The 15,591-nt window shown below is 37.8% G+C and overlaps 1 protein-coding gene across 7 annotated transcripts in view; it reads left to right on the forward strand.

The window, feature by feature from the left end:
• CPED1 (cadherin like and PC-esterase domain containing 1) overlaps nt 1–15,591 on the forward strand; it is a 271,966-nt gene that overhangs the window by 130,976 nt on the left and 125,399 nt on the right. For all 7 annotated transcript variants that reach the window (XM_070264955.1, XM_023639557.2, XM_070264957.1 and 4 more), the window contains 4 exons: nt 717–787; nt 2,277–2,327; nt 7,324–7,510; nt 8,536–8,704. In XM_070264955.1, coding sequence (XP_070121056.1) covers nt 717–787; nt 2,277–2,327; nt 7,324–7,510; nt 8,536–8,704 — 478 coding nt within the window. The remainder of the gene's footprint in view (nt 1–716; nt 788–2,276; nt 2,328–7,323; nt 7,511–8,535; nt 8,705–15,591) is intronic.

Below are 15,591 nucleotides of genomic sequence, written 5' to 3' on the forward strand. Positions count from 1 at the left end.
TTTGCTGAGGTAGAATTGGAGATTCATAACACAACCCAGGAAAGTCAAGTCAACATCCTGCCCAATATTATCTATCATCAGGACCAGCAATTTTTCTGTCTGCAATTTAGATTATTCTGGTCCCAAATTTGAGGATTAGCAGGGTGATCTGGCCAACCATTTAGTTATACAACAGAAAATTGAGACAAACACACCAAGATATAACTAATCCTTACTATTGCCTGCTGTTGATCAGAGTTTAAGGATAGAAGCCTTGCTAAGACAGGTCATTTTCTGCATAGTACACTTATATTTCTTAGATTATATGTTTGTTCTTCTCAGTCTGTGGCTGAGTTTCCAAGGCTTCTTGCTTTAAGACTTTCACCTTGAAGTTAAACTTGAAAGACATGTAACTTTAGCCAAGTGATTCCAATAGGAATGTGTGTTCTGAATCACTTCTGTTGGACCCAGGCTATCAGAGATTGCTCACTTTTGGACTGAATAGTGACTTGCCCTGGTTTTCTTCAAATGTGCTTCTGCTGATTAGAGATGATGAGATTTCCACCCACCTCACTGAGGCAAGATTGCCAGTTTTGAGGAATAAAATCCAGAAAGTGTTTCTTTGTGTTCATCAAAATAACTGTGCCCACACAGAGGAAAGGATAGTGTGTTAGATGTGATTTCCATGAGTTTTGTTCACTTCATTGATCCAGAGCTGTTTGGCATTGCATTTGCAGGAATTCTTTCTCACAGGATGAGAACGTTGAAAAACCACAGGTGCCATTTGATGCAACAGAAAATAAAAAAGGTAAAAGGATAGAGTCCCACTTATTTCAACATGAAAATAAATATTGCGTGTCCAAAAAACAGACAAAAAAATGTTTAGCTTCATTAGCAATCAAAAATGAAAAACTAGGAAATTCTGTTTTCCCTCAAATTTGGAAAGATTTTTCCCCTTAAAAGTAACAGAATTGGGAAGAGTGTAGGGAAATAAGTATTCTCATGCCGCTGATGGATACAAATTAGAGCAACTTTTCTTGAGGGGCCATTTAACAACATATAAGAGAAGCTTTAAAAGTTATTCGTACATACCAGAAATTTTACTTCTAGATATTCATTTTAGGGAAAGAAGAATGTACACAAAATTTTATTACATAAATTATTAATACATGCAAAAAATTAGAAACTACCTCTATTGCTATAATGGTGGATTGGATAAAAAAATTAAGCTGTTGTCATCCAATAGAATACTATAAAGCCATCCTACTATTGTAGAAGGGTGTTTATGACATGGAAGATGTTTATGATGTATTGTTAAATGAAGCAAGTGGCTACAAACAGCATGGACCTCAAGGAAAATTAATGGTGATTTCTGTTTTCTTACTTAGGCTTATCTCTATTTTCTAATTTTTTCCTTCTAAAGAATATCTGAGCTTTTTGTCATATGGAAAGAAAATGTTTCTAATTTTAAGAAGAAAAAAATGAAAAGAAGTACCATGTGTCTACAATTTAACAATAATCAAAGTTTTCCTATTACAAATCCTGATTGAATCCAGGACAGTGGTTCTCAGTGTGTGGCCCCTAGACCAGCAACATTAGCATCACCTGAGAAACTTGGAAAATTCGGATCTACTTTATCAGAATCTGTGGGTATGAGGCCCAGCATTCTGTATTTTACCAAGCCCTTCAGATGATTCTGAGGCATACTAAAGTTTGAGAACCACAGATTCAACAGAATGAATCAGTAGGCCCAGTGAGGAACTGACGATAAAGTACTATTCTGATTGTCTTTCTCTCTTCTGCTTTTTTTTCTCTTTAAATGAGTGATTTAAGAGTGTTTTTTTTTTTTCATTCATCGATTTTTGTTCCTTTGATATTTATTAAGAAATGTTTTAGATAGATGTTTGGTTGAATTCAGAAATTTAGAGTAAATATCAGTGGAACCAATTGGATGGAATTTCTGTAATTCTAATAATTTGGCAAATTATAGTCATAAGATTGTAGAACTAGAAGGAATCTCGATAGATCACCTTCAGGCAATGGATGGCATTTAGACCATTTATTTTTCTCCCTTAATATTTTCCTATTTGAAATAATCATTCTTCTGAGATTCAAACCAAATAACTTCTTTTGTTTTACTGTGGCTTTCAGTTTAAGTTAAAAGTACTTTCTAATGTAGTAAAAATTAAGCAATAAAATATGTGTTTTATTAAATTATGCTGTTTGGAATTACTGAATATGTATTCTTTTTATTTTAATTAATAGCTTCCATTTTAAACTTACATTTCTTTTTTTAGCTGCGGTTCCACAAATTATGAATGAAACCAAAGAATTACACTGCAATAATGGTAAGTTCCAATTAAAGTGTTTCAGCAGCCTAATCAACAGTTGGGCATAGCCCTGCTTTGAATAAAATCATCGTTTTATCATATTTGGGTATCTGTAGACTGCTAACGTATTTTCAGAAGTTATGAGATTTCTGAATGAGTTGATATCTGTCACTTTTGCATAAGAAGAACAGTTTTAATTTTCTACTTTTGAACATGAAATGTTATGTCTGTGTGTATGTTTGTTTAAGGACAGTGACTTCCAAACTCATTTTGAGGCGTCCTAAGGCTGCTGGAGACTGCTCAAGTGGAAAAGCTTGATCCATCTGCTTTATGCGTTGATTTTATGGCTCTCGCCACCCCACAGGGATTCCTTCTCGGCCAGATTGTTGATATAATCGATAGTACTTGAGCTGAATTTTCTTTATAACAATTGAGAGTTTTTAAGCTGATTTTCAATTTATTTTCTTAAAATTCATGAATTTTTTTTACCAAGGTATAATCAAGAAAAGAATACATAGGGGCTGGCCCGGTGGTGCAGCGGTTAAGTTTGCACCTTCCGCTTCTCGATGGCCCGGGGTCCACAGGTTTGCATCCAGGGTACAGACATGGCACCGCTTGGCAAAAGCCATGCTGTGGTAGGCGTCCCACGTATAAAGTAGAGGAAGATGGGCATGGATGTTAGCTCAGGGCCAGTCTTCCTCAGCAAAAAGAGGAGAATTGGCAGTAGTTAGCTCAGGGCTGATCTTCCTCAAAAAAAAAAAGAAAAAATACATATATTTTATAGTAATACTTTTCAAGCATTATATAGTTTTTTCTTTTTTTTAAAGATTTATTTTTTTTCCTTTTTCTCCCCAAAGCCCCTCGGTACATAGTTGTATATTCTTCATTGTGGGTCCTTCTAGTTGTGGTATGTGGGACGCTGCCTCAGCGTGGCTTGATGAGTAGTGCCATGTCCGCACCCAGGATTCGAACTGACGAAACACCGGGCTGCTTGCAGCGGAGCGCACGAGCTTAACCACTCGGCCACGGGGCCAGCCCCAAGCATTATATAGTTTTTAAAATTTAAAATAATTTTCTTCACTTATATTACTCCAGTGGTCTTGCAAATTAATTTTTCTGGAGAAAGAACTGACTTCCAAGATCCCAGGGATATTAAATGCCTGAGCTGGATCACAGAGCTGGGTCTTCTTTGTCCAAAGTTCATAAATTATTTTAATACCCTATAATTATGTGATAGACAAATAAGAGTTCTACCTAGCAGATCTGTTTTTTGACACAGTGTACCTTTCAAAATATATATATATAATTGGTGCCAAACTATACACTTAGAAAATTTAGCTTTCACAAATAAAAAAATCTATTCTGGTAAAACATTAAAACTGAAAAAAATAAAATTTATGGACTGAGGTCTAACTTTTGTAAATAAAAATCTTCTAATTTAATAAAATCTAATTTGTATCTTCTAAAATGCAATTTAATTCATTCGTTATGTTTTAACACTATCATTAAAATCAGGGTGAGCTGAGAGGTTACAAATAGTGTGGTTTAATAGAATCAACAAATACATCCAATTAAAGAAAGATAGCATTTTATGTGCTTCTTCTTTGTTTTTGTTTTTGTTTTTTTCGTGAGGAAGATTGTCCCTGAGCTAACATCCGTGCCAGTCTTCCTCTATTTTGTATGTGGGACTTGGCCACAGCCTAGCTTGATGCGTGGTGTGTAGGTCTGTGCCCAGGTCTAAGCCACTGAACCCCAGGCTACTGAAGCGGAGTGCGTGAACTCAACCACTACAGCACTGGGCCAGGCCCAGAAAAACAGCATTTTAAATAAAGTATTGCTAATCAGGAAAAGACAACAGATATTACTTATGCCATTCCCTCCCTGCAATTGCCATCCAATCTCCCACTCCTAGAAAAATACATGCTACTCAGTTCTCTTGGGAGACTGGTACCTAATGTGCAGTGGGCATAGGACTAGGGAGAAAACTAGGACAAGATTAGGATGAACATGTGTTGAGAGCCCGTGTGTCAGGCTCTGGATTAGATGTAGCACCAGAAAAGCCACTTCACCTCTTTGGTCTCCTATTTTCTCATTTATAAAATGAAGCAGGATGATCTCATTTTTTTTAGGACCCAGGTAGCATGGTGCAGAGGATGCGAACATGGTAGATAAGCTTTTCAACATTGTTCGTATTTTTATGTTGATAAAAACTAATCTTACCTAGGTCTTCACAGTTAATCTTCTCACTTTTATGAGCATGATATAAGATTCAAAACATAACTTGATGATGCCTCAGAACAGGTGGGATTATCTTTCAGCGTCTAGGCTGTTCTCGTGTTTAATATGAGTTATGATTATCCCTCGAGAGAGCAATAAAATTCTGCGGTTAAAAGAAATCCATTAAAAGCCACCAAAACTTCAAACGGCTTTCCCGTGTATACTTGCCAAATAGGTTAAGCCGCCTGCTACCACCGCACCTCACGCTGGGTTCTCTGTAGATCTAAGGTAAGCTGGCCTGAGACAAGTTGGGACCAGGTTGAAACAGATGTCAAGGAAATACCAGGTGTTTGTAGTCAGCAACATGGATGATTCAGTTGAAGATGACATCAGGACTAAATCAGCTTCTAAGCAGGGGTCTAGGATGCAGCACTCAAGCGAGGGACGGGCAGTTTCTGAGGAAACCAAAAATAAACACTTGCTAAAATCGTGCTTAAGACAGTGATCACACGTTTTGTTTCACGTAGAGCTGAGTTTTATTCTTGTAATGGGCGAGCCCCATTGAAAACTTTCTCTCAGTGAAAGTGTAACCTACAGGGAAATTAACTCTCAGGGACTACTTTATAAAAATATATCCTAAGTTAGAGTACATCTTTTAGGATTATTATTTTGAAAAAAGAATTCGTCAATTTTGTTTTTTCAGTTCACTGGTTCTGAGCATAAAAGTGTAGTGTGAGTATTTGTATTCCCTTTCTGCTTAGGAAATGGTCCTCTTGAAAGCACATTCCAGATCCTTGAACTCCAGCTTGTTTGAAGTATAGTGTTGCGTTCAGTCTCCACTTGAATCAGATCTCACAGCCAACACTAGCCTGTTTTTACTGTGCTTATCTCGGTGCCTTGAACATAGACTATGCCAGAAAAAATCTTTCATGAAAAAAATGAATGCATTATTAATAAATGGTTGAATTTGAATGAAACACTGTGGTCCTTTTCAGGATGAAATCTGATAACACAGTCTTGCCCTCATTCTTTCAAACTTTCCCTTTTATTATGAAAAATTTCAGAAGCTGGTATGATCATCAGGATTATAGAGGCAGTCTACCTACATCTGTCAGACAGATAAAATCTTTGGTAACAAGGAAAATCAATCAAGAGGGTAGTTTACCCAATTCACTGAGTTATTCGACCGAATTGACTAGTTTATTTTTTTCATTAAGACTTTTCCCTACAGTGAAATTACAATATCTCCCCTGTGTTATTGTTCCTAATTTGTACCTGAGTAGTTTTTTCTTCCATCAGCTGAGAAAACCGTAGAATATGGGTCAGAAATACAGAGGTTTTTTTCATTTTCATCATTTTAGTGCATGATGGGAGTTATCCTGAGACCTGGTTCTCAGAACTAGAATAGAACATCCGTAAGGTTGATAGTATCCATTGCCATGGATTTGGTGGTGCATCTCCATGTCTGTCAAAGAAATATAAAAATTTTGGCATTGTTGAACCACAAAGTTCAGGATGTAATGGGAAATGTGACCAGAGAGGAAGGCAAGGAAGACATGGTGAAATGCCTGTCTGCTTTATTAGGAACTTGGACTGGATCCTAGAGATGATGAGAGACTGTTAAAGAATTGAAGCCAAATCATCAAATCATTGTCATCACTGTGTAAAAACAGAGGAAGAGACAACAGTTAATAGGATAATCTACGTTCTTTAAGTTCAGTTGTATGACCTCCTGCAGTGAATTTGGTGTCATCTTTTTTGTTGCTATGTTGTTAGACATCACTTTTATTTAAAGGCAATAGAAGGATACTTTTACTTTATCACTTCCTATAGAATTTCCTATGTTTATCTTTACTGGAGTTTTGTTGACCATTGAAAAGTATTTATGGAACAAAATACTTGTTAATATTTCTTTGAAAAGCATTAGCTAAGCTTCTTTTGAGTAATTTATTTATTCCAGATAGGAACACAATATAATTTAGCAGTGGCTGGTATATGTGCCTATAAATGTATTTTTCTTTTTTTCTCACCAAGTTACTCTTGTAAAAATTGGGCTGCCAAATAGAAACTCCTTTTAAAAATGACTTAGAATCAATGGTATGAAGCAATCTGCTGGGTTCTGTAACAGGATTAAGCAGATTATAGCATTTCCTTCTTATACTTTAAGATATTTTCTTTCCTTCTTATACTTTAAGATATTTTCTTAGTTTGAGGTGGCCAGGGTAGGGAAGTGTCTTTGGGTACTCTGTTGATGCTTTTGTATCTGAATGTCTGGTGTTTTATTGGATTTCAAATTCCTCACTTCACCCTACTCCCTGTAAGCACTATGTCAATCCAATGGCAGTTTAATGACACTTTCCATTAAGAAATTTTCCTTATTCCCTGCTGGTACCCTTCTGTCACCACTCCACAGAGTCATCACCCCCATTTACACAGTTGCTTGATATATGTAGTAAATGCCATGAAATTGTTATCAATCCACTGGAGAGATATTTTTCCATCTTCTGTGCCTTTAAACTTTTAAGGGCTGAGCAAAAAGTACCATCTGTATAACACCCACTAAAGTCAACAGCTGTTATATGAGGTAAATTCTACAAAATTTGACAAGTAGAAAATCCAGCTGAAGCCACAAATCAACTATGACCAGCATGCTGAATGGAAAATCAGCAGTGATCGTTCAAGTTGTTCAAAGGAATTTAAAAAAAAAAAACACAAAACCTTAATCATATATGATTTTTAAACATTTCTCCATTTCACAGTTGTCTTTTCTTTGTCGTTGTTTTTGGTTGTTTAACAGATAGAGACACACAGTGTCATATTAAGCAGATCTTCACACATCCGCATTTGAAACTAAATCCTGAATTTAACCCCAAGATCAAAGATTATTACTCTGAAGTCCCGTTTGATGTGGTAACAGTGACAATTGGCGCGGAGACTTCCAAGTGTCAGTGCAAGGTGTACCTGCGTGAACGGGCAGGACCAAGGTATGGGGACCCGACTGGGGCTTAGTGCAGACATCCTAGTGGGAAGCAGACATTGGAAGCCGACCTTAAAGGTGGTTCAGAACAGCCGAGGTGCAGGGTCAGTTGGAGAGATTGCCAGAGTGTGAAATCCTTCCACTTTTCAGGTGTCCTGTGGTTAAAAAGAACGTGTCAGGGCTCTACTGATCTATTGGCCATCTTTGTGACAATGTTGTAGCAAGAGAGGATCTTGTGATGTGAGACATTAAAGAGGACCAACTAAGGGAAAATTTAGCTTGTTCTCTTCATAGTTTTACGTTGTTGAAGAGTTAATCCTTCTGAACAGTAGCCTCCTACCCCAACCCAATTTCTCATTTTTGAATATTGGGGTTGATTACTTATAAATATGTTGGTGAAAACTTGTGGACACAGTAACACTAATTTTCCTAGTCTCATGGGATTTTTTGCTATTGACACTTTTGAGAGTCACCAACTCTTTTGCTTATAATTTTGAACAAAAGATAGAACCTTATTACATGCCGTGTCCGTGGCAATGAAGATACTCATGTTCCCATGCTATATGAAAAGAAATGCACTTGGCTTCCTGGGGAGCTAAGAGAGTCTAGTAGAAAGAAAAGTGGATTCAAATAAGACAAACCTGGGCCCCAACCCTGACTCTACCATGTGACTTTGGGCGATTTGTTTCCCAGTTCTATGTCATGGTCTCTATAGTTAAAATGGGGACAATCATAGTTTTTGTGTAGAGTTGTTGTGAGTAATAAAGGAGATAATGTATGATCCTGAGAGATGGTCAATAAACATTAGTTCCCTTCCCCATAATTGACAGTGGGCATGACTTGCTCTGCAAGATACCTCTTGGCACAGCAGAGTACTATGAAATATAAGTTAAAATATTTTTTTCACATTTTAGGTTTCTTATAAAATTGTACAGACCTGATCTGCTTTTTAATGAAAATTGTAGGCATTTAATAAACATTGAGGTATGAATCCCTTTGGGCTGAATAAATGTTTCTCCTCTCTCTCTCCAGCTTTGGCAGCTACCCTCTTGGCTTAGGAATGAACAAAATCTCAATGCTTGCGGTGGATGAATCTCCAGCCCAGGGTGAGACCCTGATCACGTACAAACTCACCATCTACAGAGAAGACCGTCCAAGTCTGCCGTTGTTTGAAGACTTCACAGCGTGTGGTTTTGTGCAGGCAAGTGAATTTTACATGTGCACTTGGGTTGAATTGAAGAGTGACCTGTTAACCCAGGTGAAAAATACCAAATTAAAATTGTTAGGAAAAAAATGTGTGCTTTCAAAGCCAAACTGTGGTCTCATTTCAAAGGAGAAAGAGTCCCGGCCAGGTATCTAAGATACCTCGTTGTGAGTAGTTTTCTTTTTAGTGTGGTGGCTACTCTCTGCACTTACTGTGTTCAGTGGATTTATCGTGGTTAATATTGAAAAAAATGTCTGAATACTCACACTTACTTATGAAATTGGCTTTACGTTTCCCTTTTAAATTGTGCTGTGTTTCTTGGATTTGTCCCTGGATCTGCTTTGAAATTTTAAACTGGATTCAGTGGAGTTTATTTTAAAGAATGAGAGAAAAATTTCTGGAACTATTTTACAGAAGGGATACCAGATGAATGAAATTAAATTTTGCTTGGGTAGATAGATTTCTCTTTCACTCTCACACCTTAATCATTCCTATAAGGCTGTAGTTTCTCTTGTGGGCAACGTATACCATTTTGTAGCCCTGTTGATTTTGGAGGAGGGTGAATATTACCCAGAGATTTTGTCTTATTTGGTGCTTTTTTCATTTTTTAGGATTTTATGTATAACCTTCTACATTTCCTCACATCATATACTCTTGCTACAGGTGATTCCAGGGAAGTAGTAATTGGTACTCTTATCATATCTACTAATCCACTTAGAAAGTATAATTGCAAATTGTCATGTCTCAGTGACTGATGCGCTGCTGGGAGCTTTGAAGCACAGAGGGCTAATAAAGAGAGAAATGGCCGACCGGGCCTCGGCGAGTAGGATGGATACCATGTTTTCTTAAATGTAGTGGCCAGACACAGTGTTCTCTTCCCCTCTACCCACCACCACTACCATCTCATCTATTCCTAAGAGTTTAATGCTATTTTGTAGGGCTACCCATAACTGAGATTTTTATTTTTCGGGGAAATACATACCTGTAATTTATGAACTTCCGCCAAGGCAAAGAGAATTTCACATTGATCTAAAGCAGAACAGAATCATTTTTTCTGAAAGATATTAATAGGTGTACTGAAAAAAAAAAAAGATGGAAAAGAGTAGGATTCCATGGTTGTGAAGCAATGGGTTAAACAAAATTAGGTAGATTTCTTTATTGTAGGATTTCTCTAAACCTTTCATATATTAATTTAAATGGTGGACCTTCCAAAGGACAATATGTAGATGCAACATTTCAAAACTTATTTGACATCCTTTTAATGGAATAGCTGTTAATATTCTTCTGTGGAACACAGTCAAAGAAACACTGGGCTAGACTGCGGAAAAGACCTCAAAATATGTGCCCTCTTGGTTTTTCACTTTTCAGTTTGCTTTATTCGGATTGCTATACCTCAGTCTGAGCTGGAAAACAAATAATAGAGCCACACCAAAAATGTTGGAGAGGGAGGAGATAAAAACCCAGAAGGAGGTGTGTTTTTGTCTAAGTATGTGTGTGTTTGTGTGTATGTAATTATTTCCAAACTAAATATTATCACCTTCTTTGGTGTGGGACTATCTATATTTTTTGTTTTTTTTAATCCTACTCTAATATTTTAGATAGAACTAACTAACTCTTAGAATAAGTCATCTTTGAGGAAAAGATAATAGTATGAATAATTTTTTCCAGAATATTTATGGTTATCAACAGCAGTTGTTTTTCACTCTAAAAAGCACCATAGATTTAATTTTAACATAGATTTAATTTTTAAAAGTCTCTATGGGTGACTATATTTTTAAGTTGGTCAGTAAACTTGACTTTTATATGGAGTAAATATATAGCAAAGGTTAAAAAGGAAAGTAAAATTCCTATATTAGGGCATCAAAGATGTACTTTTACTTTTTTTTATTATGATTATGATAGTTAACAACCTTGTGAAATTACAGTTGTACATTATTGTTAGTCATGTAGGTATACCACTTCACCCTTTGTGCCCTCCCCCCATCCCCTCTTTACCCTGGTAACCACCGATCAGTTCTCTTTGTCTATATGTTAACTACCACCAGTGGAGTCATACAGAGTTCGTCTTTCTCTGTCTGGCTTATTTCACTCAACATAATGCCCTCAAGGTCCATCCATGTTGTTGTGAATGGGACGACTTTGTCCTTTTTTGTGGCTGAGTAGTATTCCATTGTATATATATACCATATCTTCTTTATCCAATCATCAGTTGCTGGGCACTTAGGTTGGTTCCATGTCTTGGCTATTGTGAATAATTCTGTGATGAACATAGGGGTGCATGGGACTTTTGGAATTGCTGGTTTCATGTTCTTAGGATAGATACCCAGTAATGGGATGGCTGGGTCATAAGGTATTTCTATTTTTAACTTTTTGAGAAATCTCCATACTGTTTTCCATAGTGGCTGCACCACTTTGCATTCCCACCAACAGTGTTTGAGGGTTCCCTTTTCTCCACAGCCTCTCCAACATTTGTCACTCTTGGTTTTGGATATTTTTGCCATTCTAACAGGTGTAAGGTGATATATTGGTGTAGTTTTGATTTGCATTTCCCTGATGATTAGTGATGATGAGCATCTTTTCATGTGTCTATTGGCCATCTGTATATCTTCTTTGGAAAAATGTCTGTTCATGTCCCCTGCCCATTTTTTGATCGGATTGTTTGATTTTCTGTTGTTGAGCTGTCTGAATTCTTTATATATTATGGAGATTAACCCTTTGTTGGATAAATAACTTGTAAATATTTTTTCCCAATTAATGGGCTGTTTTTTTGTTTCAATCTGTTTTCCCTTGTCTTGAAGAAGCTCTTTAGTTTGATGAAGTCCCATTTGTTTATTCTTTCTATTGTTTCCCTCATCTGAGGGGTTATGGTGTCCGAAAAGATTCTTTTGAAACTGATGTCAAAGAGTGTACTGCCTATATTCTCTTCTAGAAGACTTATTGTTTCAGGCCTAATCTTTAAGTCTTTGATCCACTTTGAGTTTATTTTTGTGAATGGTGAAAAAGAATGGTCAATTTTCATTCTTTTACATGTGGCTGTCCAGTTTTCCCAGCACCATTTGTTGAAGAGACTTTCTTTTCTCCATTGTAGGCCCTCAGCTCCTTTGTCAAAGATTAGCTGTCCATAGATGTGTGGTTTTATTTCTGGGCTTTCAATTCTGTTCCTTTGATCTGTGCACCTGTTTTTGTACCAGTACCATGCTATTTTGATTACTGTAGCTTTGTAGTATGCTTTGAAGTCAGGGATTGTGATGCCTCCAGCTTTGTTCTTCTTTCTCAGGATTGCTTTAGCAATTTGGGGTCTTTTGTTGCTGCATATGAATTTTAGGATTCTTTATTCAATTTCTGTAAAGAATGTCATTGGGATTCTGATTGGGATACCGTTGAATCTGTAGATTGCTTTAGGTACTATGGACATTTTAACTATGTTTATTCTTCCAGTCCATGTGCATGGAATGTCTTTCCATCTCTTTATGTCGTCATCGATTTCTTTCAAGAAAGTCTTGTAGTTTTCGTTGTATAGATCTTTCACTTCCTTGGTTAAATTTATCCCAAGGTATTTTATTCTTTTTGTTGTGATCATGAATGGGATTGACTTCTTGAGTTCTTTTTCTGTTGGTTCATTGTTAGTGCATAGAAATGCTACTGGTTTATGTATGTTGATTTTATACCCTGCTACTTTGCTGTAGCTGTTGATTGTTTCTAATAGGTTTTCTATGGATTCTTTGGGGTTTTCTATATATAAGATCATGTTGTCTGCAAACAGCGAGAGTTTTACTTCTTCGTTGCCTATTTGGATTCCTTTTATTTCTTTTTCCTGCCGAATTGCTCTGGCCAACACCTCCAGTACTATGTTGAATAAGAGTGGTGAAAATGGGCACCCTTGTCTTGTTCCTGTTCTCAGAGGGATGGGTTTCAGTTTTTGTCTGTTGAATATGATGTACTTTTACTTTTAACTTGTCATCAGTTAGGTTTGTACTGTTGCACTTTTGCTGTATCTTTTGAAACATAATTGTCTTACCCACAGTTGTTGGCACAGGTGTATGTTTTGTTTCCACTCTAAACTTAAACATGATAAGGTCAAATATGAAATAACTCATTCATTATTCTGCTATGTGCAAAACCTACTGTATGGGTATTAATAGTTTAGTATGAATTTTTTTCACTTTCTAAGTGTTCATGAAAATGTAAAATCCTTAAGTTGAATCCTTAACACTGACATGTATTTCAGGAATATGTATTCCTTCCTGGGTATCATTTGGGGAGAGCATCACACAGTTAGTGGTAATTACATACAAGATGAATATCTAGAGAGGTGTCCATAGGAATGGGAATGATATCAGGAGTAGGAAGGATGGAAGCGGTGGAATCTGCAGCCTTGGCGCACTTGTCTCTGGTTTATCATTTCTTTTTACTTCTTATGACACTAGTACTTGTCGATTCAAATATGACAATAGTCCCCACTTTGTTTCCCCGTATCTGTCTGACTCTTTTCCAGTTCAGTTTTGCAAGCGTGATCTTGATCAACTTAAAGCACACTGTCATAGACTTTGCCAAAAATGCTCTAAGCTGCCTCTGTGCTGCTCATTCACTTCTCTCCTGCTGGCCCGTGTCCCACCCTCATGTCCCATTATTTGTCAGAATGTATTTTATGCTTCTGCCAATCTGGCCTGTTCATTCTTCCCTAGACATGCTTCCCAATCATGCGACATTGTCTGGTGCTGTCCCTCCCGCGGGAAACTAAAAGGAGTTTATTTGGTGTCACTCCAGAGGCTATAACTGAGATTCCAGTGTAGAAGTTTTGGCCAAATTGTATAAAGGAGTTCTCTAAGGGTTATTTGTATTACTATGTGCCAGGCTCTGTCCTAAATGCTTTACGGTTATAGTCTCTTTAATTCTTACAGCATTCCTATAGATTGAATTCCACTCTAAGCTCCAGGTTTCAGAGGAGAAAATCCAAGGATCAGAGAAGTTAAAGAAATTGCCCAAGGCTGCACAGCTAGTGAGTGGCAGGGCTTGGATTCAGGTCCAAGTGTGCCCAATTCCAAAGTCCATGGTATATTATGTTGCCTCCTGGCAGAATGGGCTCTCACAGGTAGAGACTTTTCTGTCCCAGGAGGTATTCAAGGATCCACTGGAAATCCATCTCTCAAAGATCAGGTGAGCAATTGGATTAGGTGACTTTTAAAATTTTCTTGATGTTAATAAAATGAGAAGTCATCTTTTGAACCATGGTGTATTGCAAATTCCTGTGATTAAAATATACTGTTGTGGGGCTGGCCTGGTGGCATAGTGGTTAAGTTCACATGCTCCACTTTGGCAGCCCAGGGTTCACGTATTCAGATCCCAGGCACAGACCTACAAAACTGCTAATCAAGCCATGCTCTGGTGGCATCCCATATACAAAATAGAGGAAGATTGGCATGGATGTTAGCTCAGCGAGAATCTTTATCAAGCAAAAAGAGGAAAAGATTGATAACAGAAGTTAGCTCAGGGCCAATCTTCCTCACACACACACATAAAAAAAAACAGTATTGCTGAGGTCACCTTGTACCAGGGTGGGCTGGCTGGGTGGGGATAGAGCACTTGGGCCTGATGAAGGAGGGGCAGGCCTTCGCCCAGTGCCTGCCAGCTCAGCGAGGAGCTCTGCAACTGCAGGCCACCATGTCCTCCAGAGGCCTATGAACAGACCTGTCCATATGGACTCCTGAGAAGATCCAGACCCTTAGAGCGTGCCATTCCTGGACTGCTTGGTCAAGAATGCTTTAGCCTAGCTAACACTGGGAATAATCTTCTTGAGCCTAAAGAGAGTAAACTAGGGAAGCAGGTGTTACTATCCTCCAGAAAGTGGTATTGGCCTGGTCTGCTGGCAGGGAGAACCGCCCTGAGGAAGACAAGTGGGGAGAAGCCCCCTTCACACAAGCCAGGAATCCTTAGTTGGGATGAATGGAAGCAAAAGGCAACAATGGGAAAGCCAGGCCACTGGGTACCCTTGGTCTGTTGGTGCCATCTGATATTTTTCTAGCCTTTGCAGCTCCCTGTGATCTAGGGAAAAAAAAGTTAAGAGAAATTGTCAAAAGATTATGAAGCTGAGATGGAAAGGCACTTGATTCACAAGAATAGTATAACCCAGTGGCCGAGAAGCCTGCGAAAAGATGCTCAACCCCATTAGTCATCAGGGAATGCAAATTAAAACCATAATGAAATGCCACTACCCACCCACCACAATGGAAACATTGAAAGGACTGACAGTACCAAGTGTCGGTGAGGACGTGGAGCAATTTTTCTCTCACACACTGCTGGGGGGAGTGTAAAATGTTTGGTCACTTTGGAAAACTTTGGCAGTGTTACTAAAGCTAACCTTACATATATTCTCTGACTGAGCAATCCTCCTAGCTGTCTACCCAAGACAAATGAAGTTATATGTCCATGAAAAGACAAATCCAAGAATTTTTTTTAACTTTTAAAAGCCTTTATTTTTTAGAGCAGTTTTAGGTTTACAATAAAATTGAGAGGAAGATACAGAGATTTCCTATATACTCCCTGTTCCCACACATGTGTAGCTTCCCACTGTCAACATCGTCACCAGAATGGTACATTTTTTACCAAGGATAAACCTACATTAGCACATCATAGTCACCAAAAGTCCATAGTTTCTCTTAAGGTTTACTCTTGGTGTTGTACATTCTATACATTTGGACAAATGTATAATGACATGCATCCATCATTATAAAATCATACAGAGGATTTAACTGTCCTAAAATTTCTCTGTGCTCTGCCTGTCCATCCCTCCCACTGCCACCAGCAGCCACTGATCTTTTCATTGTCTCCATAGTCTTACCTTTTCCAGAATGTCATACAGTTGGACTCGTACAGTAAGTAGCCTT

Source organism: Equus caballus, chromosome 4 (assembly GCF_041296265.1).
Source record: "Equus caballus isolate H_3958 breed thoroughbred chromosome 4, TB-T2T, whole genome shotgun sequence".
NCBI classification, from domain to species: Eukaryota; Metazoa; Chordata; class Mammalia; order Perissodactyla; family Equidae; genus Equus; species Equus caballus.